Source organism: Leptodactylus fuscus, chromosome 10 (assembly GCF_031893055.1).
Source record: "Leptodactylus fuscus isolate aLepFus1 chromosome 10, aLepFus1.hap2, whole genome shotgun sequence".
In the NCBI taxonomy this organism is placed as follows: Eukaryota; Metazoa; Chordata; class Amphibia; order Anura; family Leptodactylidae; genus Leptodactylus; species Leptodactylus fuscus.
In genome coordinates this window covers 3041666-3066701 of record NC_134274.1, presented here as the reverse complement: position 1 = coordinate 3066701, position 25036 = coordinate 3041666, and the positions used below count along the sequence as shown (strand labels likewise).

Below are 25036 nucleotides of genomic sequence, written 5' to 3'. Positions count from 1 at the left end.
GTTCACACCTGCACTTAGGTTTCCTTTCTTTGAGTCTGCTTGGAGACCCACAAAACAGAAACCTAATCTGCTTAAAGGGATCCTATCTTTCTCCTACCTTTCCTTTTCTTCTCCATGCCGCTGTTCGCCTACAATCCCGGTTTTTCTTGGTATGTAAATGAGCTCTCTCGCAGCACTGTTGGCGGGCCCCAGCGCTCAAACAGCACTGGGGGTGTCCCCAATGTTGCCAGAGAGCTCTCCAGCGCCGCCTCCATATTCCTATGCAACAAAGTCTTCACCGCGTCTTCTTCAGGCGGCATCTTCTTACTTCTAGGCCTCGGGCAAGCCGACTGTGCATGTCCACAGGCACAAGAAAAATGGACACTTCCACAGTATTGTAAGCGGCCATTTTCTCATGGCCGGTGGGTATGTGCAGTCAGCTTGCCCTAGGCCCAGAAGTAAGAAGACGCCGCTGGAAGAAGATGCCGTGAAGATCTCGTTGCAGATGAAGATGGAGGTGGCGCTGGAGAGCTCTCTGGCAGCATTGGGGATGCCCCCAGTGCTGTTTGAGCGCTGGGGCCCACCCCCAGTGCTGCGAGAGAGCTCATTTACATACCAAGAAAAACGGAGATTGTAGGCGAACGGCGGCACGGAGAAGAAAAGGAAAGATAGGAGACGAATAGCCTTTCTATTCCAATGTGATACCTAGAAAAAATAGTGTGTGAATGATAGGATCCCTTTAACAAGCGATTATCTGTGGAAACCCATGGACCTCATAAACTATAATGGGGTCTGCCGGGTTTGTGCCTAAAAATTGCAGAGAGAAAAGTCCTGAGTGCAAGCACCGGTGTGAAGCCAGCCTTAGTAAAACACAGCGAAAACATGCTGCAAGAGAAAATACAGATGAAATGCATTTTATGCTGCATTTTTTCCCCTGCAATGTGTACATGAGATTAAATGAAATCTCATTCACTTGGCTGTCTAAAATCGTGTGGCCTGTTTTCCCCATGTGCATGGGACGTAAAGAAGTAAATATCTGCTAGCGGTGGCCGCACTTGTCACGCAGGAATGTGCTGATACTAATAAAGCAGAATCATAATTGAAAGAACATCTGTCACTTCATACATCTCAGGATTACAGCAAGCATTAGTCCAATGCTAAAGCCATATTACACAAACCTCAAGCTTGAGAAATGCGTGAGCAGTAGACCAGGCTCCGACAGTAGCAAAGATCATCTAATTCAGGGGGAAAAAAACCCTGTGAGGGCGGCTTCACCTCTGTGCCCGGTCTCCGCTTTGTGGGTTTTCGTCTGCTGCCCGAGAAACTGGACAGGAGACGGAAATCCAGCAGTCAGTGTCCGCCCGTGAGTGTCTTTTGGTCTCCACTGCAAAACCTTTTTTTTTTTTTTAACCAGACACAAAGTCCTGCATGTCCGACCTCGTGTCCGGTTAATAAAAACAGAGACAGGCAGAACACGCTCACGGGTGGACACTTTGCAAACCCATTCAAATGAATGGGTTTGAAAACTGGCTGCCAGTTTCCGTCTCCTGTATGGTTTCTCGGGCAGAAGACGGAAACCTGCAAAGCGGAGACCGGGCGCAGGTGTGAACCCGCCCTGACTATGATAAGACACACCATAAAATCCAGAGGATATTTGGCATCGATGCCCCATGAGACAGAGTCAAAACAAGACCTTCAGATGACACCAGGCAGGAAGAGATAGAAGCTTCCTATGAGGATCTAAAACAACTAGACAGGAAACGAGAGAAGAATATTATGGACTCTCAATTACATCATCAAAATTTTGGGTCACATCATACTTGGTCCAATAAATTTACACATTGCATTGCATTTCCAGCTCGACAGAGAAGCATGCCTTAATAAATTAGGCTAAGGCCCCACGTGGTACACCTCATGGGGTCCCAACCTAAAATACAGACACAACCTCCGGTACAGACATACACGCGGCCTTGTGATCTGTGGGGCGTAGGGTTGAGCGATAGGAAAAGATCGGATTCTGATTGGCAATCGAGTAAATTTCACGATCGCGATCGGAATTCCGACGCAATCTTTTCCAGCAGGATCGAGATCGGAGGTTATCTCAAGATCGGCTCAACCCTAAAAGTGACTTTTCCCATAGAGAAGCATTGACTAGGGTTGAGCGATCGGGATCGGAAAAGATCGGATTCCAATCGGCGATCGAGCAAATTTCACGATCAAGATTGGAATTCTGACCCGATCTTTTCCAGTCATTTTATTATACTTTGGAAAATTTTCCTCAAATCTCCTCCTAAATATGAGTTTTGAGAAAAAAAATCATCTAGTCGCCATAATAATAATAATGTGAAGGGTTTTTTTTTGTGAAAACTTCAGTAGCTTTTTGTATTAAAGACACTACTATGCAGATAACAACCTGAGGAGAAGACATGACACAAAATGGCGGCTCCTCCTTCTCCAGTCACTACTATAAGCGAATGGGGTCTCGCTGCGTCCTCGGGGGTGCGGCAGCGGCCATGTCACAAAAACTCCAGCAACACTCGATATCTGTACGACTAGACGCCGCGGCCACAACACAACGCCATTCACTTACATTAGGGAGCGACAATTACACAAAAACCAACCCGAGGCCTCGTCATCTGAGGTAAATATTTTTCGACTGTGACATATTTTTGACAAAATAGACTTTTTTTGTACAGACCACTAATAATAAATCATTTTATCACACTTTGGTACCAAAACACGGTCAATTCTCCTCAGTTTTTGGGAAAAACATCATCCTGTCACCATGATAATAATAAGCGCAGGGTTGATCTTTGTAAAAACGTCAGTTCCTTATTGTGCTGAAGGCCTTACAGAGGCGAATAAGTTGTGCGCTCGTCGTGTCAGGACACAAAATGGCAGCATCTGCTTCTCCAGTCACTAATATGAGGGAATGGGGTCTCACGGTGTCCTCGAGGGTCCGGCATCTCTAATGTCACAAAAACGCCAGAAATTCTCAACTAGAAGATACGGCCATATCATGACGCCATTCACTTACATTAGGGAAGGCTGCTGACAGACCCAAGGCCTTGTAATCTGAGGTAAATATTTTTCACCCATGACATATTTATGACACAATACTCTTTTTCTTTGCAGACCACTAATAATAAATCATTTTATCACACTCTGCTACCAAAACATGGTCCCTTTTCCTCACATCACCTCATGAATGTAAACTTCAGTCACATAAGCTCATTCTACGACCATGATCACAATAATAATAATAACACTACTGCGGTGTTTTGCCTGTAAAGACTCCATTTCCTTCCTAGGGTAAAGAACCTTACACGTGTGTATGAGAGCCTGCGCCTCCTCCCTCCTGTCATGTCACAAAATGGCGGCTCCTCCCTTTCCAGTCACACGGCACCAAATCCCGCCCTTTTTTTACCTCACAAAAACAACCGCCCCTTTCTCCCCGCCCTTACTCAGGCTGCGGAGGGCTGATTGGTGGAGAGCTCCGCACACCTTCCGGCGCTGACCAATCAGGACAGGCTCCGACCCCGACATGTGACGTTGTTACTGGGCAGACGGTTTTGAGGGAGGTTAGAAAAAAAAAAAAAAAAAGAGACAGATCAAAACAAAAACAGAGTTGGTGAGAAGAAGAAGCGGAGAGAGAGAGAGAGAGGGAGAGGGAGAGGTGAGTGAGTGCGGGGCCCTGCCGAGGGGTCGGGGGCCCCTAGTGCTCGGGTCCGGGGGCCTCAGCTACATGTGTGAGGGCCTCATGGCCGCCGTCCGTGCTGTGCCTTGTGTGTATATACAGGGGGGTGTGTCACTGTCCTGTGGTATACAGCTACTGCCCTGTGTATGGCCATATATACCCTCAGGACTGCTAGGACTACAACTCCCAGCATGATGTCCTCTGTCTATGCACTGACTACATGTGCACGCCATAGTCCTGATCCCCCTCAGGTCAGTCATACAAGGGGGCGCTATTTAGGGGTGCACCATTGTGGGGGTCACTATTTAGGGGTGCACATTGAGCCTCAGTGTCATGTCCAGCTCCAAATCCTAAAAACTAGTAAAAGGGGGAGGGGAGTGGTTATCAATAACAACCAATCAGATCTCAGCGCTGTCTTCAGGCGATGTTTACACGCTGCAGTTTTGTTGCAGTTCTCCATGAGGTTGTGCTGCCTCACGTCTCACAAGCCGCCCCCTGATTTGTGGCTTTAAGTAAAATCTTCCGTTTTTGTTTTATTTGATTTACGTTCATCACTGCAAAGTCCTGCCATCGCTGCGACATTTACAAGGATTGTCCTGATGGGCGGTGTAATGTGTTCTGTGTGGCGGCATTCACACAGCGCAGAAAAAACGGCATGTGGTTTGTCAGTATTAAGAAACTGCATCACAACTCCAATGCACCTAATACCTAGACTCATCTAGAGGCCCAGGTCACACACTGCAGAAATGCTGATTTTTTTTTTGTTGAAGATTTTTTCTGCAGTTTTTTTTAGGAGAAATATAAAAGGGTTTCTATTCTCATAATATGAGCTGCAAAATCTGCCAAAATTGCATCTTGTCTGCAAGGTGTGACTCCAGCCCAGGACGTCGTCTGTCACCTGCCACTCTCTACGTGTCCGACTACAACTCCCAGCATGCTCTGCCAGTGTGCGACCTCTTATAGGTAGAAGGAAGTGTCAGGGAGGATGTCAGTCCCAGAATATTCTGTATGTGGTCTGTACAAGTGCGTATAATATATACAGGAATAGGATTACAAGCCCCAGCATGTCCATAATACACAGCAGGCTGCAAAATACAATGTACACCACTGATCTATCTATCTATCTATCTCCTATCTATCTATCTATCTCCTATCTATCTCCTATCTATCTATCTCCTATCTATCTATCTCCTATCTATCTATCTCCTATCTATCTATCTCCTATCTATCTATCTCCTATCTATCTATCTCCTATCTATCTATCTCCTATCTATCTATCTCCTATCTATCTATCTCCTATCTATCTATCTCCTATCTATCTATCTCCTATCTATCTATCTCCTATCTATCTATCTCCTATCTATCTATCTCCTATCTATCTATCTCCTATCTATCTATCTCCTATCTATCTATCTCCTATCTATCTATCTCCTATCTATCTATCTCCTATCTATCTATCTCCTATCTATCTATCTCCTATCTATCTATCTCCTATCTATCTATCTCCTATCTATCTCCTATCTATCTATCTATCTATCTATCTATCTATCTCCTATCTATCTATCTATCTCCTATCTATCTATCTATCTCCTATCTATCTATCTATCTCCTATCTATCTATCTATCTATCTATCTCCTATCTATCTATCTCCTATCTATCTATCTCCTATCTACCTACATGTTGGGTTTTTCTGTCCGCTTGAAGAGTCGGACATCTTTGGGAACGGACAGTTAAGGACAGGCACGGACTGTAAAACAACGCACCCGATGTCCATTTAAATCAATATAAAATGTCACGGACACATCTAGTGTCCGCTGCGAATGTCTGCGCAAGATTTTGAACAGACATTAGCAGCGGACACTACCTGTCAGACACCAACGGTAGTGTGAACGCCCCCTTAAAATTAATCCCATAGGTCTACATTGGGTTGTTTCTGTGCCCAGCACATGGTTTAGATGATTGAGATAGTTGTAGACATTTCTGCAACAAATCTACGGTGTGTGAATTCAGCCTAAACCAAGTACTGATACATTAGCATTTATCTCTGTTTTGTCTATCACTGAGGGCTGCCATTTGTTATGTGTGTAATGACGGGTCCATCTGGGTTAGTTGGTGCCTGTACTGCAGCATCTGACACAAATGGGAACGGGGCCTCGCTGGTAAGAATACGGCGTCCTTGTTGGTTAGAACAGGTCGTGGCTGGTGAGGCGTCCTTGCCAATTCACCTGAAATGTCCAGGAGGTTCTTGCAAAAAGCGGTGACCTCCCGACATCCCGCGCACATGTGCCAATGTCCTTGACTTGACAGAGGTCTCTGGCACCCGCAGGGCTCACGGTCATATTAGATGTGACACGGCCACTTTATTTGCTCATCATGTCACAAAAAAAAGGCCTGATTGGTAGATTTTGTGTTTACTTCACTAACAGGGGCTTGACACAACACAATGGGGTGCGTCGTGTCACAAAGGGGGCGGGCTTTATTCAAAGGTGTACGACCATACAAGATATCACTTTGCACACCAAGGCTGCCAAAACTCCACCAACTAAACCTGGCAAACCTGCAACATGACCAGGACTACACCGCAGGTTAGATTACTTAGTCACAGGTTGTGTAGTCACAGATCACAAGTGATAAAAGTGACTGGAACACAAAAAATACAAGAAATCCACCAGATTCTGATCTGTTGTGTCTGTTGTGTCCTGGTTGCAGCGACTTGGGGTTTGCAACGTGACATTTACTTTCATTACTTGCGGTGAAGACATCGATGCACTAAGTCCACTGGTGTTAGCACCTATGGGGTTAAATTATGACTAAAGCCACGTGATATAATATTACACATATTATCTATGATGTGCTAATAAGGGATTACCAGTATGACAGACGATGCGTCATACATACTGAATGTAAGGTGGATTTTGGGGCGGGACCCGCCAGGCAAAATCCACCAGGGAAATTTTCCTGCTGTTGGTGTAAAATCTTTCCTACCCCGTCAAGTCAGCGGGCGCCTCTCGCTTCTGCCTGAAGACTTCCTTATTCATTCCAATAGAAGGCAGCAGAAAATATAAGTCCCAGCTCCTTCTTCACATGGATCCTGTCTGAAGCTCCCACTCAGAGGACGGGGTTGGAGATTTTTTTGTGCCTGACCAGATTCCTCAGTGTGACTATGCACTAAAATAAAAATGTGCATCAAAACTGCCTGTAGTTTTTAAAGGTGCAGTCTTGATAGTATTTTAAGGCCCCAGTCACGGGGCGGATTTTGGCACAGAATCCACATCAGAATCCGCCCTCTCACAATGGTGGTCTATGTAGACCATGAGCTGCCCTTTCTTCAGGCAGATGCCGCGGCGTCCGCCTCGTGACAGCACCCTCCGGATTTGGCCCATTCATTTGGGCCTACTTTGGAACGGGAAGCCGCTACAGTCGTGGCAGGCGGGTTTTGGCCCCATTATGACGCGGGACCAAAATCCGCCATCCGCGCCCTGTGTGAACAAGTCCTAACTGTACCCGACCTAATGGTCTGAATGCATTCTCAAACCATTTAGATATAATTTGGAGCTTAACCTGGCGGTGCTGGTGTGCCCTCTGAATCCCACATACTGAACTGCAGCATAGGCTCTCAGGTCATTGGCTTAGGCTGTGTTCAGATTTGCGCGGTGATGTCCAGGTTTGTCACAAGACCAGAACCATATACAAATGCAGCACTAAAATAGTGGACGTATACAGATTGGGACAAAACTATTGTGCGTGTAGGACTTTTTGGCTATCCCTGCCAGTCTTCATAGCGCCAACATATATGACAAGGTGCACCCTCCGTCAGGCCATGCTGTTGGTCCCATCCCCTGCACACCATTGCCATGCCCCTTTATGGGGAAAGGACCCAGGGCTATCCGAAATGCAAAAAAAAAAAATTGCATTTTTTTATATGAATGTACAAGCATAATGAACCTGCCCCGATGAGTTTATAAGGTGACCGTGGTGTCAGGTTGTCGGCTGCTCCCTGATGCATTAGACTGGAATGTTTATCACGGTGAAGGTGATGCGGCTTCCTGTTTACATCCAGTAACGTATCGCAGCGAGGCTCCGACTAATGGCAGTCCAGTCTCATCCAGTATCAGCAGTAAACAAGCAGCTCGCTTTAGGAATTCTAGGGGGGGGGGAGGTGAAAAGTATTCATGTCCCCTCCGCTAACTGTGGATCAGTTTGTGTTTGTAGCTCGTCGGTGAGATTTGTCCAGTATTGCCTATGAATAATATCGGCGTATTTATCATGTTTATGGCGATTCTTGATTGTTATGTTTTTGCTTAAAGAGGTTCAGCGAGCTGGCACAGTGAGGAGTCAGATATATCCGTCCTATAGGAGGAGTCTGCATGATGCATATCACACTCTGGGCCTGGGATAACATTCAATTCACAACTGTGATGAAAATCAGAATTGCAATTTTTTGCAGCGGCAAAATAATCAAATTAATTGAATTCATTGCAGAGTCCTGGGGTAGCGACACATTCATATGGTCAGGGTGAGCATCAACCCTGCAAAAAAAATAAAAAGTTATACCCGTAAACTTATAAAAAAAACACCGCAAATCACATCAAAACACCAATTTTTTTTTTGGAATGGATGGAAACAATTGGCGAAGTCTCGCCTGTGCGCTCTACCTTCTATCTCATTATGATCTAGCCTCGGTTTTAGCTATAAAAACTATGTTTGTAAACCTGAGCATGTGAACGCACCCTGCAGGTGTGAAGTCCATGAGCTGCAGTGTGACGGCAGAGTCGTCTGTTGTGACCAGGCCCTATACACGTCACTATTCTGACACCTTCTCTGGAAACCTGCCACGTGTTTTGAGGCCTCTGCCTTGTTTTTATACTTGCTGAGCCAGGAGAAAACAATGTCCTCTAGTGATATACATGTTACTCCACGTACAGACAGTGTGAACGCGCGCCTGTGTACTGTAAATAACCTGCCATTCGCTGATAAGGAAGTAACCGTTTCTATGCCAGCACAGCGCACGCTTGACCGCCGCTCCATTCAGAGTCCTTGTCACTCCGTCTGCCATATGTGCAGGACATTTAACACCTCGTATCTATCGTCTTTACCTTCAGGACTCTGGGAAAGCTGGATGCCTGTCTCTTATAGGGGACTGTATCACTAATTGTAATGATGACAGTACTACTATGACCTTGCAGACCACAAAGCATAACAAACCTATAAGAAGTGTGCCCGTCTAACATGGCGGCGTGATGGACACATTTATCTGTGTATTAAGTCTCTGGTTATTTCACGTATGTCGTGTACGGCCAGCGATACATAATCATGTCAAAAAGTGGCTTAACAGGCTCCTAAAGATTAATTCCCTGCTGACAGTATGGCCCGTATATCTTGTGGGCATGGGATACTAATCCTGCAGTAAAGCTATGATGTGCGCGCTGATACAAGGCTGCCGCCGCTTCTTGGTTATTTGCCTACAGTGTACAGTTTCCAGCCTGGTTACAGTCCTGATATTTACTTACGAGATGTTGGCCTGAGATTTTATATTTGCTTGCAGAGAATATCAGCTATTATAAATTATATAAATCTAGGTTATAGCATAGATATACAGTATATGTCCATAAGGGGCCCTCGACTGACTGTGACCCCTATGGGACAATGCAAAGTACAGTCATGTGAAAAGCAATCTAGTAATGCATTAGGTGGTTCTTACAATTGTGGCTGGACCTTTCATGTCCTCTAGGATGTACCGTGTACTCGCTGCGAACATGGTAGGCTACTTTACAGGTATGTGTCCCAGTTCCAGAGATATCTGAGCCCTTAGTGCAGCATGGGAGAAATCTTCTGAATGAGAGGTTTTGATAAAGAAGAGTAAGGGGCTTCACTTACCTGTTATATCTTTCTTCTAGCCATTCTCCCCCATTCGCTGGCTGTGTCGTTGGCTTTGGCACCCAGTTCTAGTGAACTGTCCAGGGTCGTTCGTGCTGTGTGGATCGGTGATTCTTGTCCTTTCCCGTTCAAGCACTCCCTCAGTGTCAAGAGGTTCCAGCCTCGTACCCCAATAAAGAGGTCAGTAATACGACGTCACTTGCATCACAGACTAGTTTTTGGGGGACAATCTGTACTTTTATTGGTAATGTATTTGGGATCTGTATAACTTTTGATTGCTTTTTATTCAGTTATTTGGAAGGTGTGATAGGCTTAGGAGGGGATCTGACGTTGGTTTTCGCAGTCACCGCGCAGGTTAAAGTACATTGATGGCTTTTTAAGTTTTCACATTACAGACTTGCCAATACAAGTTTTGAAGGCCTGTAGCTATCAGGTCATGCTGGGAGTTGTGGTTCCTTAATAGAGGGGAAAGGGAAGATCTAGAAAATAAATTTATTTATAGCGGAGTTGTAGATGGTGTGTGGCCGTCTGCTCCGTGGACACATGTCTTTCTGAATGTACATATTATGGCGGGCAGCAGGAATATGCCGCTGCAAGAAGCAGGAGATGTTGACCACAATAATTTTCCAGGGGCGAGGCCCATGGAAGAAGGAGACTCATAAGCTGGCATCTTGGTCACTGTATACACTGTAACCTGAGTAGTTTTTAATTAAACATCTGAGTTAAAGAGGACCTTTCACCATATCCGGGCACAGGCAGTTCTATATACTGCCAGAAAGCTGACAGTGCGCTGAATTCAGCGCACTGTCGGCTTTCCCGATCTGTGCCCGGTGTAAAGCGCTATCAGTCCCGGTACCGTAGCGCTTTACAGTCAGAAGGGCGTTTCTGACCATTAACCAGAGACGTCCTTCTGCCTCGCGGCGCCAATCGCGCTGTGCTGTGGAGCCGGGAGGAACGCCCCCTCCCTCTCCTGATAATGCTAGTCTACGGACGAGCTGTGTGAGCAGAGGGAGGGGGCGTTCCTCCCGGCTCCACAGCACAGCGCGATTGGCGCCGCGAGGCAGAAGGACGTCTCTGGCTAATGGTCAGAAACGCCCTTCTGACCATAGAGAGCTACGGTACCGGGCCGTAAGCTCTTCACACCGGGCACAGATCGGGAAAGCCGACAGTGCGCTGAATTCAGCGCACTGTCAGCTTTCTGGCAGTATATAGAACTGCCTGTGCCCGGATATGGTGAAAGGTCCTCTTTAACTGTATAGATGCCGTGACCAAGATACCGGCTTCAGAGGATATATAATATGGTGGTGGCGACACACTGGAGGGGAGTTACTGCTCACATGTCTGCGCCCAAGAAGTCAGCAATGAAATAGTTCCTCTGTCGGGGTATCCCCTGAGACTGCGGGGTGCCCCATAGGTTGAGAATCGCTCATGTACAGTACACCACTCACTTTGCCAAAACTAACAACCAGTTCTGGGCTAAAGAAGAAGATTAGAAAAATAAAAGCCGTGGCTATAAAGTCATTCTGCCGATTGTACTTGTCTAAAGTGGTGACTGGGCCTAAAAGCTGAGAAAAAGGATATGGGAAACTGTAGGATTGTTAAAGGGGTTGCACAGTCACTCATGTAGCAATGGGATGGGATCTGACTTGGTTGGAACAAATCTCTGCAAGTAAACCAATGACTTCTCTGTACAGCCTGATCCTCCATAACCTGATGTTGTACGTATTTATTTCTCTCCCTTATTCTAATCGTACTTTTCTTTTTTGTCCAGGGTGATCTATTGCTGTTGAAAATAACATAAGACACAATGGAAGTAGAGCACCCTAGTGAGATCAATGCCAATCTAATAGGTAAGTGTCTCCCGCTCCTTATAAAGACTCCGTTTATGGTTGTCTATGCTGACTTGGTTTGCTTGGTCAGGTTCACACTAGCGTTCTGGTTCCCGTCCCACTTGGGGACCCTAAAAACCGGAAACCCTATTTGCTTAAAAAGTGGTTACTCATGGGTTTGAGCGGAGGTGCTCTGTACATGGTCTTGTCCGTAGCTGTGACCTTCCCTGAGATCTTAGGCTTAGGTAATGGATTTGGTCACATACCATCCTATGCTGTTCAGTAATCTTTATTAAGCCTGACTAATGACAATTAGATGTTAATTGATAAAGGGGTTTTTCAGTATTAGAAAGCTGATGGCCGGTCTTTGGAATCAAACATTATTATTATATCAGTGGGGGGTCCTACACCGTGGCTAATGAGCTTACTGAAGGGGCCACTATGCTCCAACCAGTGCTGCGTCCCCTCCATGGTTTACCAGGCTGATAATGGATTTGTCAGTGAGTAACACTATTACAACAGAGCCATTCTGAAGGCTGTAGACAGATATTACCTTGTGTATATTCCTGAGTGTTGATTACTTGTTGTTCCCAGCTCTGACTGTGTGGGGCGCTGTGTTATTGAACCCTTGTTCCTCTCCAGTCTATTTTGGTAAAGATCACGCTGTTCTGTCTGTGGTCGCTCTATGGTTATTGCTGGGTTTACAGTTCCTTATCTATCTCCTCGCTTATTTTCCCCTCCCCTGATGTGCGGTTTATGTTATTGCACAACGCCTTCTCTCCATTATTTAGGTGTCAGTTTGTGCAGTTTTTATGATCGCCCTAATCTCTGCTCCTTGGAATTTACACTAGGACACCTACCATCTATGTACAGATTGTGAGCCATATCAGTAACTGGTGTTATGACTTTGATAAGTGTATTGCTGAGTGTACGGCCGTGAGGTGAGGGGGAGGGTAATACACAGAGAGGTATTGATGTACACACGTCTCATCCATTCATGTGCTGTGCATGTTATAACGTTAACTGCTTCCCTACAGCTGTGACCTCTGAGATATACACTCGGGACCAAATGGCGAGATACTGTGTAATCTACATACAGTATATGAAGGCTGCTGCATTATACAGTACTTAAGGGCTAAAGCACGTGTCTGTACCAGGGTGCATCACATATGTATGTTATGATGTATGTACTAGGGTGCATGTACATATGTATGTTATGTATGTACTAGGGTGCACATATAATGTATGTACTAAGATGCACATACGTATGTTATAGTGTATGTAATAGGGTGCATGCACTAGGATGCATGCACATATGTATGTTATGATGTATGCATGTACCAGGGTGCATGCACTTATGTATGTTATAGTGTATGTAATAGGGTGCATGCACTAGGATGCATGCACATATGTATGTTATGATGTATGCATGTACCAGGGTGCATGCACATATGTATGTAATAGGGTGCATGCACTAGGATGCATGCACATATGTATGTTATGATGTATGTACCAGGGTGCATGCACATATGTATGTAATAGGGTGCATGCACTAGGATGCATGCACATATGTATGTTATAGTGTATGTAATAGGGTGCACATATGTATTTTATGGATGATGTATGCATGTACTAGGTTGCACATATGTGTGTTATGATGTATGTACTAGGTTGCACATGTGTGTTATGATGTATGTACTAAGGTGCACATATGTGTGTTATGATGTATGTACTAGAGTGCATGCACATATGTATGTTGTGTATGATGTTAGTCTAAGCATCGGTCTGAAGTTGAGCTCACATGAATACATAAATCAAAAACAGACCCTAAAAAATGTGACCAAAACGCCACAACTTGGGGAAGATTTACTAATGAAAATGCACCAGAATTGGCTTAGAAGGAAAGTGGGGCAGTTTATGAAGTGTCCTCCATTTTGATCCTTTCCTAATATTTACAAGAATATTCTGACAGAATTTTTGATTCCACACAAAGCCCTTGGGATTGTTGCACCATTGACACGTACATGCTGTATATGGGTAGATAACCTGCCTGTGTAAATGGGATCTAATCTAGTAATATAACATGTCTAGAAGTATAAGAATGACCAATGGTGATACTGAGGTTTCTTTCCATGGACCTTCTTATTCATGGGGTTCTCATAAAGGTGTTTTTTGTTGTTTTTGCCACCGCAGACAATGACTCCCTGTTTTATGGGGATGGAGACCAAAATGCAACAGAGCAAGTTAAGCCTGAAGTGAATGGAAACTGGCCGGCGACTACAGTAAATGAGGCCAGAATTACTGCCAAAGCCAAGAGAAGACTCCGCAAGAACTCCTCCCGGGACTCGGGAAGAGGAGACTCTGTTAGCGATAATGGTGAAAATGGCCGAGGGTTACAACCCACCAGCCCCAAAACCAAACTTATGGATAGAAAATCTAGGACTGGGAAGGGACGTGGACTTCCAAAAAAAGGTTTGTTCAGCTTATTGGGTTAATTGCATGGTGGGGGGAGGGGGGGGGGGGTTGTCGTGATATTCCAACAGGTGGTGAAGAGTGTTGTGTTTGGGGGGGATCTGTGGAACCATTTTTAAAGGATTCTATGTGTTCCCTTGTGTGTGTTTTCTTGTTGATTTCCTAAACATCTATATGCTTTAGTCACAACAGCCCTTAATGTTTCAGTGAATGAAAGAACATCTAATTAGAGGTTAGTGACTCTGTACGTCAGCCGAGAAGTGGAGACCATTGTATCCTGTCTAGACAATGCTCTGTGAGCTCAACAGCCTGGACTTCACACTGATACATTGTAGCGAACCAGTACATAGCTAGTCCTGCTCTCAGGCTAGGTTCACACCTGCGCCCGGATTCCGTCCCCCCCCCCCCCACCCATTCTGCTTGAAAGCAGGAATTTTCTCTCTGCAATTTTCAGGGAGAAACCCATTGTATTCTATGGGGTCCACGGGTAACTGCTTTTTAAGTATATTGGGTTTTTACGTTTTTTGGGTCACCAAGTGCACCAGAAGAACAAAAACTGGGTGCAGGATGAACCTAGAGTCAGCTGAGAAGTAAAGACCATTGTATTCAGTCTAGTCAATGCAGCAGCTACACAAATCTTTCTGCTACTTTGTTGCAGTGTAGGAGTCTCATGTCCAGGGTGTTGAGCTCACAGAGCATTGTCTAGACTCTATACAGTTATCACCATTGGCTGTGTGTAGGGTCACGGCCTCTGAATGTAGCCAGAAGTGTCTCATCCATTCTGAGTAACCTTAAGACATTTATGGCAGCTTTTATTTCTATAGTAGCTGAGCTTCATTTACACAAATCTGATGTGAAAGGTATGGGTCACACCGCCACCGCTGATATCCTCTAGTCTGCCCATTATGGCCTATCATAGCTGCATTTTAAGCACATGATTTGTTACATCTGTTTTTTGGCCATTTACATAAATGGCTTAGGGGTTAACCTGTGTTACAGTATGAGTCCTAGTACCTGATACACTGTATATCTATGTACCACACGGTATAAGCATGGCTGTAATGGAGAGACTTCTCTCTATCCAGCATTTACTTGTTGATATCTTTAGCTTTGGAGCTGTAGCACAGACCTTCGTATTGTACAAGCTGTCACCATTGTTCTCACTTCCCTGTTTTTTTTAGGTGGAGCTGGTGGTAAGGGAGTGTGGGGAACTCCTTGTCAAATTTACGATGAAGAAGAAGTCGATGTCAAGGACCCAAATTATGATGAAGATCAGGTAGGTGGCTGGTTTCTCCTCTCTTCTGGTAGTGGCGGACTGACATCTCAATCCTCCATCTTAGAAATAAGTCTGTACGATTTGTTATAGATGAATGTGGAACTTGTTATGTGAAAATGACAGTCATGTGGATGGGATTGTTGTCCTCCTCTAGGGTCTCCTGATCGCCGCACGTAACGTTGTTTTTCGCACATAGTTGTGTACGTTGCAGATCCCTTTGCCAGGGGACACGTTGAGGGGATTGAGCTTTGTATTATTTCATGTTTAATAGTTCAGCAGTCTGAGAGAAAAGGCAGATTTCTGTTTTGTGTTCACAAGCGCGTTTGCTGATTGTGCATTTTTTCCCCTTGTGTGAATTTTTATAGGAGAATTGTGTTTACGAGACGACGGTCCTTCCTCTGGATGAAAAGTCATTCGAAAAGTCTGTCACACCAATTGTGCAGGAGTATTTTCAGCACGGGGACACCAATGAAGTCGCAGTAGGTTTCTCTCTGTCTATTATCACCGTGATTGGCTTTCCTTGTGTCAATGATTATTGCAGGGTTTTAGTTTCACAGTGGTATTTCCCAGTCCATTAAAAAAAACCTTACTGAATTTTTTCCCCTTGAGGACAACAATGTGTTTCCCTTTTATAGTTTTTCCTAAAAAAATAATCAAATACCTATATCAATAGATAGATGTCAATTCACCATCCAACACGAGACCTGGGAGTTGCAATATTTCACATTCAGGCTCCTAATGAAATCCATGGGGTGTATGGAATTGTATGGGTATCTATCTATCTATCTATCTCTTAATAAAAGCAGGCTTGGTGCATAATATTGCAATGCCACGTACTGCAATAATGGTACAGATATAAATGTCACCCAGCTGTTGTCTACACAAGCACACCGTGTTTTACAATGATGAATGTTTCCTGTGACTAGCTAATGGTAGGACGTGATTGATCCGCTGCCGTAGACTGAAGGAGAAGTTGTTTCCTGCCCTTATTTCCCTTCCCCTACAGTACAGCACTACATGGGTTGCTAAGGATGTGATGTGACTGGGTGACATTTCTTGAACACCATAACACATGGACAGTGAATAGCAGGAACTGACAAGGGACCTTCCCTATTTAACAGGCAGTCCCTGAGCTGCTTCGTGCTCCTACAGTTTAAAGGACTTGTATGGGACTATGAGTTGTCTTTCCAAAGCCAGCAACTCCCCTTGTCTGTGGGTGGTCTGGGATTTATTTAGCTGACTGAAACACCGCCATATGTCTGTAAACTTCTAATCTCATACAGTCCATGCATAACCTGCACATTTCAGTTATATAATGCAGGCTCCTTGACAAAAAAAAAAAAAAAAATACCGCTCTGAGATAGAAATGTCAGACTGCTTCTGGCACCAGCAGGATAATGCTCGCCCACACACAAGGGTTCCCCAGGAACTTCTCCACCAGGTTACAATAAGTCCTGGTTCTAACCGGTCACCAGATTTATCACCAAATCAGCATTTATGGGACCAGATGGGACGTAGCTTCACCAGCCTAACAAGTGTGCAGGATCTACAGGCCTGGCCGTAACAACTGATGATAAATGTACTGCTATATACCATACAGAACCTGTATATACCTCCATGTCCTGCTGTATCTCATCTTGTATCCAGACTACAGGTGTAACATCTGTGGTAAATGTACTGCTATATACCATACAGATCCTGTATATACCTACATGTCCTGCCGTATCTCATCTTGTATCCAGGCTAGAGACACAGTCAGTTGTCCAGTTTTCCCCATTAACCTTCTCCTATGGCTGTAATATTGCCATCACTTCCATAGATTATCATTGCTTTATACTGAATAATCTTGACAACCTCTCCTTTGTGGTTTTTGCATTACTTCACCTGGCGATATTGTAGGAAAGCTCTCCTAGAAATTGTTTGAGAAAGCAGGTTACTTGCAGGAGAGGAAAGGAAAAGGCGTCTTATCTGAAAGTGAACAATTCCTGGCAGGGTGTAACCTCGCATTCCCCAGAACATTACTTTCTCTGCACTCAGACTGTCCTGTCTCTCTGCCAGCTGCCGTGTTCACATTATGGGTGCCACGTGGTGTACAAGTATGATAAAGTCATCAGGACCTGCAGCCGAAAATCCCACATAGTTATCAGCCCTCCCTGGTCTCCGTGCAAAGCAAATATCTGACGTGGTCGCAGGTGGTTTTGGGTTTTTTTTTTTCCCCCGCCCCTTTAAGAACTTTATAAATGCTGTTCTGAACAATATAATGCCTTGTGTGTCTTTTTTTTCTGGACACAATTTGTTGAAGTTATTTCAAGGTTACATTGAAAAGTCTATGGAGAAAAATGCTAGAAAAAAAAGCTACCATCATGCCACTAAAATGATAAACCCACTTCTAGTTTACCAGCAGAGACCGGATAGCAGAATTTCAGCTGCTCCAACACAAGCAAATGGCACAAAAAGAAAAAATGCAACATTGTGTGAAATAAAATCGCTAAAGGTTGTGTCTGAAACCAATCTAAAGCCATGTCAGCACCTGGGATGTTGGGAGCCTGGGTCACTGCACTATTGCAATGATCTGCAGAGTCTGTGCTCCATGTTCAAGATTAAGGTTTCATCATTTCCTGCCCCAGGTTGTATACTGTGTGACATCAGAAGCTTACATTGTCACTGACCCTTATCTATACAAATACCAGCATAGTAAGCTCTTTGTAGACTCGCCACATCTTACCTGCCATTGCATCAGCGGGATACAGATTGCATTATGTCAGTCTGCAGTCCTGGTGTATGCAGGTTATTCTCAGATTATATGGCATAGCTATTTAAAGCAATTATGTTAAATATATATAATAATAATAATATATATATATATAAATATATATATATATATATATATATGGAAATTCCCCTTCTCAGACTGCATAGTCCTATTCATAATTGACTTCACAGCTTTAGGTGAATGATCGGGTGATTTAATGTCGTCACCACAGCTACGCTGCACTACATCATGCACTATATGCATTATATCAGGATATTCTCTATTCCTGCAGGAAATGTTGAAGGATTTGAACCTTGGAGAGATGAAGTCTGGTCTGCCCATGCTAGCCGTATCTATTGCACTGGAAGGCAAAGCTAGTCATCGGGAGCTGACATCAAAGCTGCTGCATGATCTGTGCGGGACGTTGCTGAGTACACGAGATGTGGAAATTTCCTTTGACAGATTGTTGGAGGAGCTGCCTGAACTCGTTCTGGACACACCTAGGGCACCACAGGTTTGTGTACACTGCATGTCTTATAATACAGGGATCCATCACCTGCATTGTCCCACAGGATACAAGATGTTCTTACAGTCTTTATTTTCTTAAGGGTAAAGGTCATTTCACATATTGCAAGTTTTCAAATGACTGGTGGTGTAGAGAGGACCTGTTACTGCCCCCGGCTAGTATGTGTGTGACATGACCAGTCCGGAGAATATTTTCTTATAATTCTGCATGGTGCGGTCCCACTGTTGGGGAACATTCAGACTACCATTGTGAACGTCTGTTACTCTGTCATCATAGGATGAGAGCAATGGACTTTAACAGCGATAGATTGACCGGCACAGTAGGAGCCCCCTTGTGTGTGTCCATTGCCATTCACTCTAATGTAGACAACACAATAGGAATTTCTGCATGGCGGACTTTTTCTTCTATCAGAAAAGTAAAAAACATAATCAAAGAGAGTTTCCTTTTTTTTTTTTTTACTTGAGTAAATGCAGATTGAGGGGGTTCAGTCTTCATTCTACCATTAATGTTCATTGCTCTCATCCTATTAATGGTAGTGTGAAAATTCCCTTATTCCTCATAGAAATGATAATGTTCCTCTTGTCAGAGGGTTGTGTCCCTACACCATGCGATGGTGTCGGCAGCGACAGAGTGTGAGGGACACATCCCTAACTGGTAACCGTTGTCACTGTCTTCAGTAAAGGGATCCTATCATTCAATCACTTTTTTTTTCTTTTCTAACACTTCGGAATAGCCTTAAGAAAGGCTATTCATCTCCTACCTTTCATTGTCTTCTCCGTGCCGCCGTTCACCTAAAATCCCAGTTTTTCTCGGTATGTAAATGAGTTCTTTCACAGCACTGGGGGCGGCCCCAATGCTGCCAGAGGATTCTCTAGCGCTGCCTCATCTTCTTCTGCAGCGAGGTCTTCACCGCGTCTTCTTCTGGTGGTGGCTTGTAACTTCTAGGCCTAGGGCAAGCCGACTGCGCATGCCCGCCAGCCACGAGAAAATGGCTGCTTACAATACTATGTAAGCGGCCATTTTTCTTGTGGCTGTGAGCATACGCAATTGGCTTGCCCGAGGCCACCACCAGAAGTTGCAAGTTGCAAGCCACCACCAGAAGAAGACGCGGTGAAGACCTCGCTGCAGAAGAAGAGGAGGCAGCACTGGAGAGTTCTCTGGCAGCATTGGGGCCGCCCCCAGTGCTGCGAAAGAACTCATTTACATACCGAGAAAAACTGGGATTTTAGACGAGCGGCGGCACGGAGAAGACAATGAAAGGTAGGAGACGAATAGCCTTTAAGTCTATTCCGACGTGTTAGAAAAAAAAGAGTGATTGAATGATAGGATCCCTTTAATTTCTAGTAGGAATAACAGAGGAACACCACAGCACAGAGTTGCAAGAAAAGATGCTCCAGCGTTGTTCTGTTTACTGTCAGGAGAACAGACATACTTTAAAAAAAAAGCTATCTGTAGTGATGTACATAGACCGCCATGTTGTAATGTAAGAAGGTTACCGTTACACATAACTCTCATCTCGCTGTATCATCACATTGAGTCTTTTGTCCATTTAGACTTTGCAATAATCAGGATAATTGCTCGGGAATGAATAAATTGTAATCCACATAGTAAGATTATCGTGTGCTGATTTACACTGATTGCAGACCGAGCACAAGACGGCAACGGCTAGAAGTAGAGATTGTTTAGGGTTATATAGGATTATTTAGGGTATACTATAGTCCAGCATTTCATGAGCCATTGCCCTCTAGCAAAGTCTAGAAGATTATTAGTCATTAGGAAGTCCCTGCTCAGATGGAATATTGTGGGTATTCCAAGCTTCTATGTAATGGCACTTGCACCTTTCACACTTTGTAGAGATGTCGGATACAATTCATGAGGATGTTTTGTGAGTAATAATTCCTACCTGTTTCTCTGCAGCTGGTGGGTCAGTTTATTGCTAGAGCAGTTGGAGATGGGATCCTGAACAAGACTTACATGGAGTCCTATAAAGGCACAGTGGACTGCGACCATGCTCGGTATGTTATACTGGTTATATCCTCAAAGCTTGGAACGTTACAGTGAAATGATGCGATACTGACATAATTGTATCCTCTAACTAGCTACCCAGACTGCTAGATAGACGTAGGGCATAAACTGAATATTTATAATGTAGTCCAGATTACCTTCATCTTTTCTGGTTAGGAGCTGTGCGGGAAGTTATATTGTGTAGCCAGGCTTTTCTTTTGCTGACCAGCAGATTATACCTTTTTTCTTCTTATAGTGAAGCCTTAAAGCGAGCAGCCGTTCTCCTGAGCATGACTAGAGTTGGCAGAAAAATTGACAGTGTCTGGGGCGCAGGAGGCGGACAGCAGCCAGTTAAAAAATTGGTGAAAGAGGTAAATTTGGTGGAACAGTCACTTTTATGTCATTGTAGTTTTTAAATCTGCATCAGACCAAGTAATGTAAGCGAGCAGGGACTTGGCTGGGATTAGGAGAGAGGGCTTGCTTGTCTGTGGACTGTTCCCAGTATTACAGCTCAGCCCCACGCACTCGAATGAACTGGAACCCCAGACACCGGCCATGAGGCAGTGGGTGAGCTAAAGGGAGTCTCATCAGTAAATGGGTTATAAACTTTATGCACTAAGAACCTTCCCCAAAACGCTTTCCTCTTACTCCCATGTGATTTACATGGACACAGACTCTAAAGCGGAATAACAGAGGACTGGGATAAGGTTTATAACCAATATATTACTGACACTCTCTCTAATCCCAGAGAACTGAAGTACACATTATCCCTAATAGTATATCTTACTGTACCAGTAGGGGGCGCACACACACCTCTTGCATCTCTATGTATTGTAATATGGCCACTTCTAGGTACAGCCACACAAGACATTTAGTTTGCAACAGAATATATATATACTTATACTTGTAGATTCGCTGCAGAATTAGTTTTATTTGCAGATCTTGCTGCGGATTTCATTCATTACAAAGGGTAAAAATCTGCCATAAAGATTTACAACATAAATGGACAGCCTTTAAATCCTTGTGGTCAGTGGTTTATAACCTATAATATGGTGGAATAGGTGATCTGATCTGCACCCCCTCCCCACCATCACCACATACATACTGTATAGATGCTGCTGACTGTTTTATTCTGTGTTGTCCCTATTAGATTGACATGCTGCTAAAAGAGTACGTGTTATCTGGAGACGTGTTAGAGGCTGAACGCTGTCTGCAAGAACTGGAAGTCCCTCACTTTCACCACGAGCTTGTGTATGAAGTAAGTCTCTTTTCTTCAGTGTGTACTGATCCACATTACAGCACCTTATTTATCCAAATCTGCACCTCTACAGGCTATACTAATGGTTCTGGAAGCGACTGGGGACACCACTTACAAGATGATGCTAAATTTATTAGAAGCCCTTTGGAAGTCTGCAGTGATCACTTTGGACCAAATGAAAAGGGTAAGACTGCCCTCTGCTGGTGAGAGTCAGAATCTGCAGTCACTGCATGAAAGTGCGTTATTTCACACGGCTTTCTTTATTGGTCTGATGTTTTACAGGGCTATGATAGGATTTACCAGGAAATTCCAGATATTAATTTGGATGTACCACATGCCTACTCGGTCCTGGAGCGCTTTGTGGAGGACTGCTTCAAAGCTGGGATCATTACTAAACAAATACGGGACCAATGTCCATCAAGGTGACTCTGTCTGCTCAATGACTTATGTCCATAGGTCACTACCTGTAAATATGTTATCTGTCATAGTGGTTGCCAAATAGTAGCACATGCCAATCTACTGGTGCCAGCTAGTGACCTGTGCTCCGGCAGGAAGAAGATGGGGATTTGAGGGTGCTGGGACAGCTGCTGTACCCAAACTATGCCAGATATGCACTTGTCAGTGATGGAGATTTATGATAGGGGAGAATCGAAAAATAATGAAAAGAAAACATGTCTGGATTTTGAGCGACATTTCCTGCAGCACCTGAATCCTAGTTTTTGGCTCTTTAGAGCTCTCTGCGCCTGGATACATGACACAGTACAGACAGCTAAAAAGTCAAGTTTTTTTAATTTTTTTTTTTTTTATCCAGACACAATTCTGCTTAAAACATACACTTGCAATTTCCCAGGCCATATCGGCGTAACCTCTTTCTTCAGAATGTAAAGGGGAACTCGTAGATGTGAGTGGGAAGCCAAGGCCAGACACGGCGGATATGATGTGGATTTTCTCTTGCATTGAAAGAGGAAAAAAAATCCTCTACAGAATGAGAAAATCTTCTGTGCAGATTTAGAAGCCCCATTCACAAGCGTTGCACTGTAAGGGCCCGTTCACATGTTGGATTCCAGCCCTCATTGTATTCACTAAAAAAAAATCTGACTACAACACAGGCCAATGTCATTGCAGGTTTGTGAATATGCTCCAGGAATTTAAAGTGTAGACCCGCCATAGACTCCTCTTCATGTTCTGCTTACCCTGCACCCCGTGGCAGAAGCCGAGCATCAGCGGACTGTCTTGATCCACTGCAGAATGGAGCAGCACACTTATTTTTCTGCATTTCTCTCCCTGTACATCTACTGCCCTCAATTCTGTATTTCCCACTATATAATATATAGTACACTTACTGCCAATTTTAACAGGGAAATCCACCCTGAAAACCTACTACTATTCTGCCAAGTCTGAGCTTGTGCTTGCTGTATCCGCACTGATCAGGACTTCTGCCATGGCTCCGGTTTTTTCAATGCTAGGTGCACTTTAAAACCTTGCTGCTTCCCAGTAAAGTTGGATGATGACGGCAGACAATACCTGTTTGGTAATCTACAGGGGACCGATTACTTCTGCTTGGGTTGTAGGGACAATTTGAGTAAATCTGCCCCTTTGAAGTATTGGTTCTTGTTTGAGTGTATTTGAGCATCCCGGGTGTATTGTTACAGTAAAACGTTTGTCTTCTGCTTGTAAACACGTTATTAAACTTTTAATCCCGTCATGTAGGGGCATGTATGAGAGGCATATAGGCAAAGCAAGAGGTATATACATTTATGGGGCTTTCTAGCTGAGGAGTAATGACAGGGTGGCTCTTAACCCTGTGTAAGGGGAGCTGAAGCCCAAACGTGTGTTACAAGCTTTTATCAGTGGCTGGGTTAGGGTTCTCTTCTGCAATCCATGCTGCTCCTATCTGTGCACTAGGTGACAGCTACCTCTGTATGGGCAGCCTTGTAATGTGGGAGGGAACGCAATTCTGCAGAGCTTGGTACAGAGTCTAGGGGGATGCTCTGTAAGGGTCTAACAAAATTTAAATATGGTTATGTTTTTGGGAAGACCTCCTTAAAGTAGTATTCCAACAACAACAACCATTTCACATAAAAGTGCTTTGTAAAATATTAATTTTGCTCATTGAAAGCAATTAGAAAATGTGTATATGTCAGTAGAAACAGTCCAATGAAATCCCTCCATATCTCTACTACTGTGTGACCATGTATTCGGCCTGTACGCCACCTTCAGTCATATTGAGCATGCTCAGTTAGTCTTTGGCTTCCCTGTAGCTGCCTATTAGATCAGGGCTACATAACCAATGCGAGAGCCGTCCTAACCAATGGAGCATGTGCAGGACATGAGTGATTTCTGTCACCATTAATGGACAAGGGAAATGTCGTTTTTACACTCCTGGCTTTGGCTCAAAAAAACACAGCAAAATCTGCAGCAAAAAAGCTAAGTTTCTGCAAGGTGGGGTCTTAGCGTTAACGTCAAATTTTCAGTGATCTTTGGTGCTCTCTATGGCCATGCTGGTGAAACTGGAGTTAGATTTTGCCCCCTCTGCCCACCATAGACTGTCCCCAGGCTGTGCTGATACTTAGACGTAATCACAAATCCTTACTGCTCTCTCCTCCACTAGAATTGATTTTGCAAAAATTATGGTACTAATATTGAATTTATTTTTTTTTTGTTTTTTTTTTTCCCTCCTTTTTCAGAGGAAGAAAACGATTTGTGAGCGAAGGAGACGGCGGCCGTCTGAAATTCGAGAGCTATTAGAGGAGAAGATGCCAAGGAGCGGCACGGTCGGGCACAGTTATTGTCTATAATCTCTCTATACGTTGTTCTGGGGACAGAACCTTTATATAATAGTTTTCTAAATAAAACTGTTTCAGTTCATCGGTTGGGGGAGGTAGATGTACAGAGACGTAAGCTACACTGTATATGTCTGGAACGTGCCATGTGTTTCCAGTCCCTCTATTCTGTAACGTAACATCCTTTGGTCTCTTACACCCCGAAGACTTGTTATGGCCGGGGGGCACGGCCCTGGGACCCTTTGTTGGCTGCTGATCTTCATACACATTTTGCTTTGGTAGGTAAAAGGGAGAAGTGACTTGTTCTGAATAATTTATCCACTTGTGCCAGAAGTGCAGAGTTTTGCTTTATTTTTTTTAAGCAAATGAATTGGTTTATGGGGGGGGGGGATATTTTTATTCACCTTTCCAGAAAACAACAATTTTGACATGAACACATACAGTAAATGGTGGCTGGAACATCTATTTTTCTACAAAAAAAAATAAAAAAAAAGATCCTGGACATACAAGCTAAGTTCTGCTAGAACACGTGTGTGTATACATGAGTGCAAAACTAAATAAACATGTTTAGTGACGCAACAA

At 44.1% G+C, this 25036-nt stretch overlaps 1 protein-coding gene across 2 annotated transcripts; it reads left to right on the top strand.

The window, feature by feature from the left end:
* Window positions 1-3554: 3554 nt before the first annotated feature.
* PDCD4 (programmed cell death 4) lies at window positions 3555-25036 on the top strand. Of its 2 annotated transcripts, XM_075258701.1 has the most exons (13): window positions 3556-3655; window positions 9575-9734; window positions 11326-11404; window positions 13577-13855; window positions 15037-15131; window positions 15497-15610; window positions 18176-18397; window positions 20327-20424; window positions 20670-20784; window positions 21564-21671; window positions 21745-21855; window positions 21954-22093; window positions 24359-25036. In XM_075258701.1, exons 3-13 carry the CDS (start codon window positions 11362-11364, stop codon window positions 24417-24419), a joined length of 1386 nt encoding a protein of 461 aa, XP_075114802.1. In that variant the 5' UTR covers window positions 3556-3655; window positions 9575-9734; window positions 11326-11361; the 3' UTR covers window positions 24420-25036. The 2 variants fall into 2 exon arrangements, with proteins under 2 accessions (XP_075114803.1, XP_075114802.1); XM_075258702.1 differs by lacking the exon at window positions 9575-9734 and having other exon boundaries at window positions 3555-3651; window positions 11328-11404.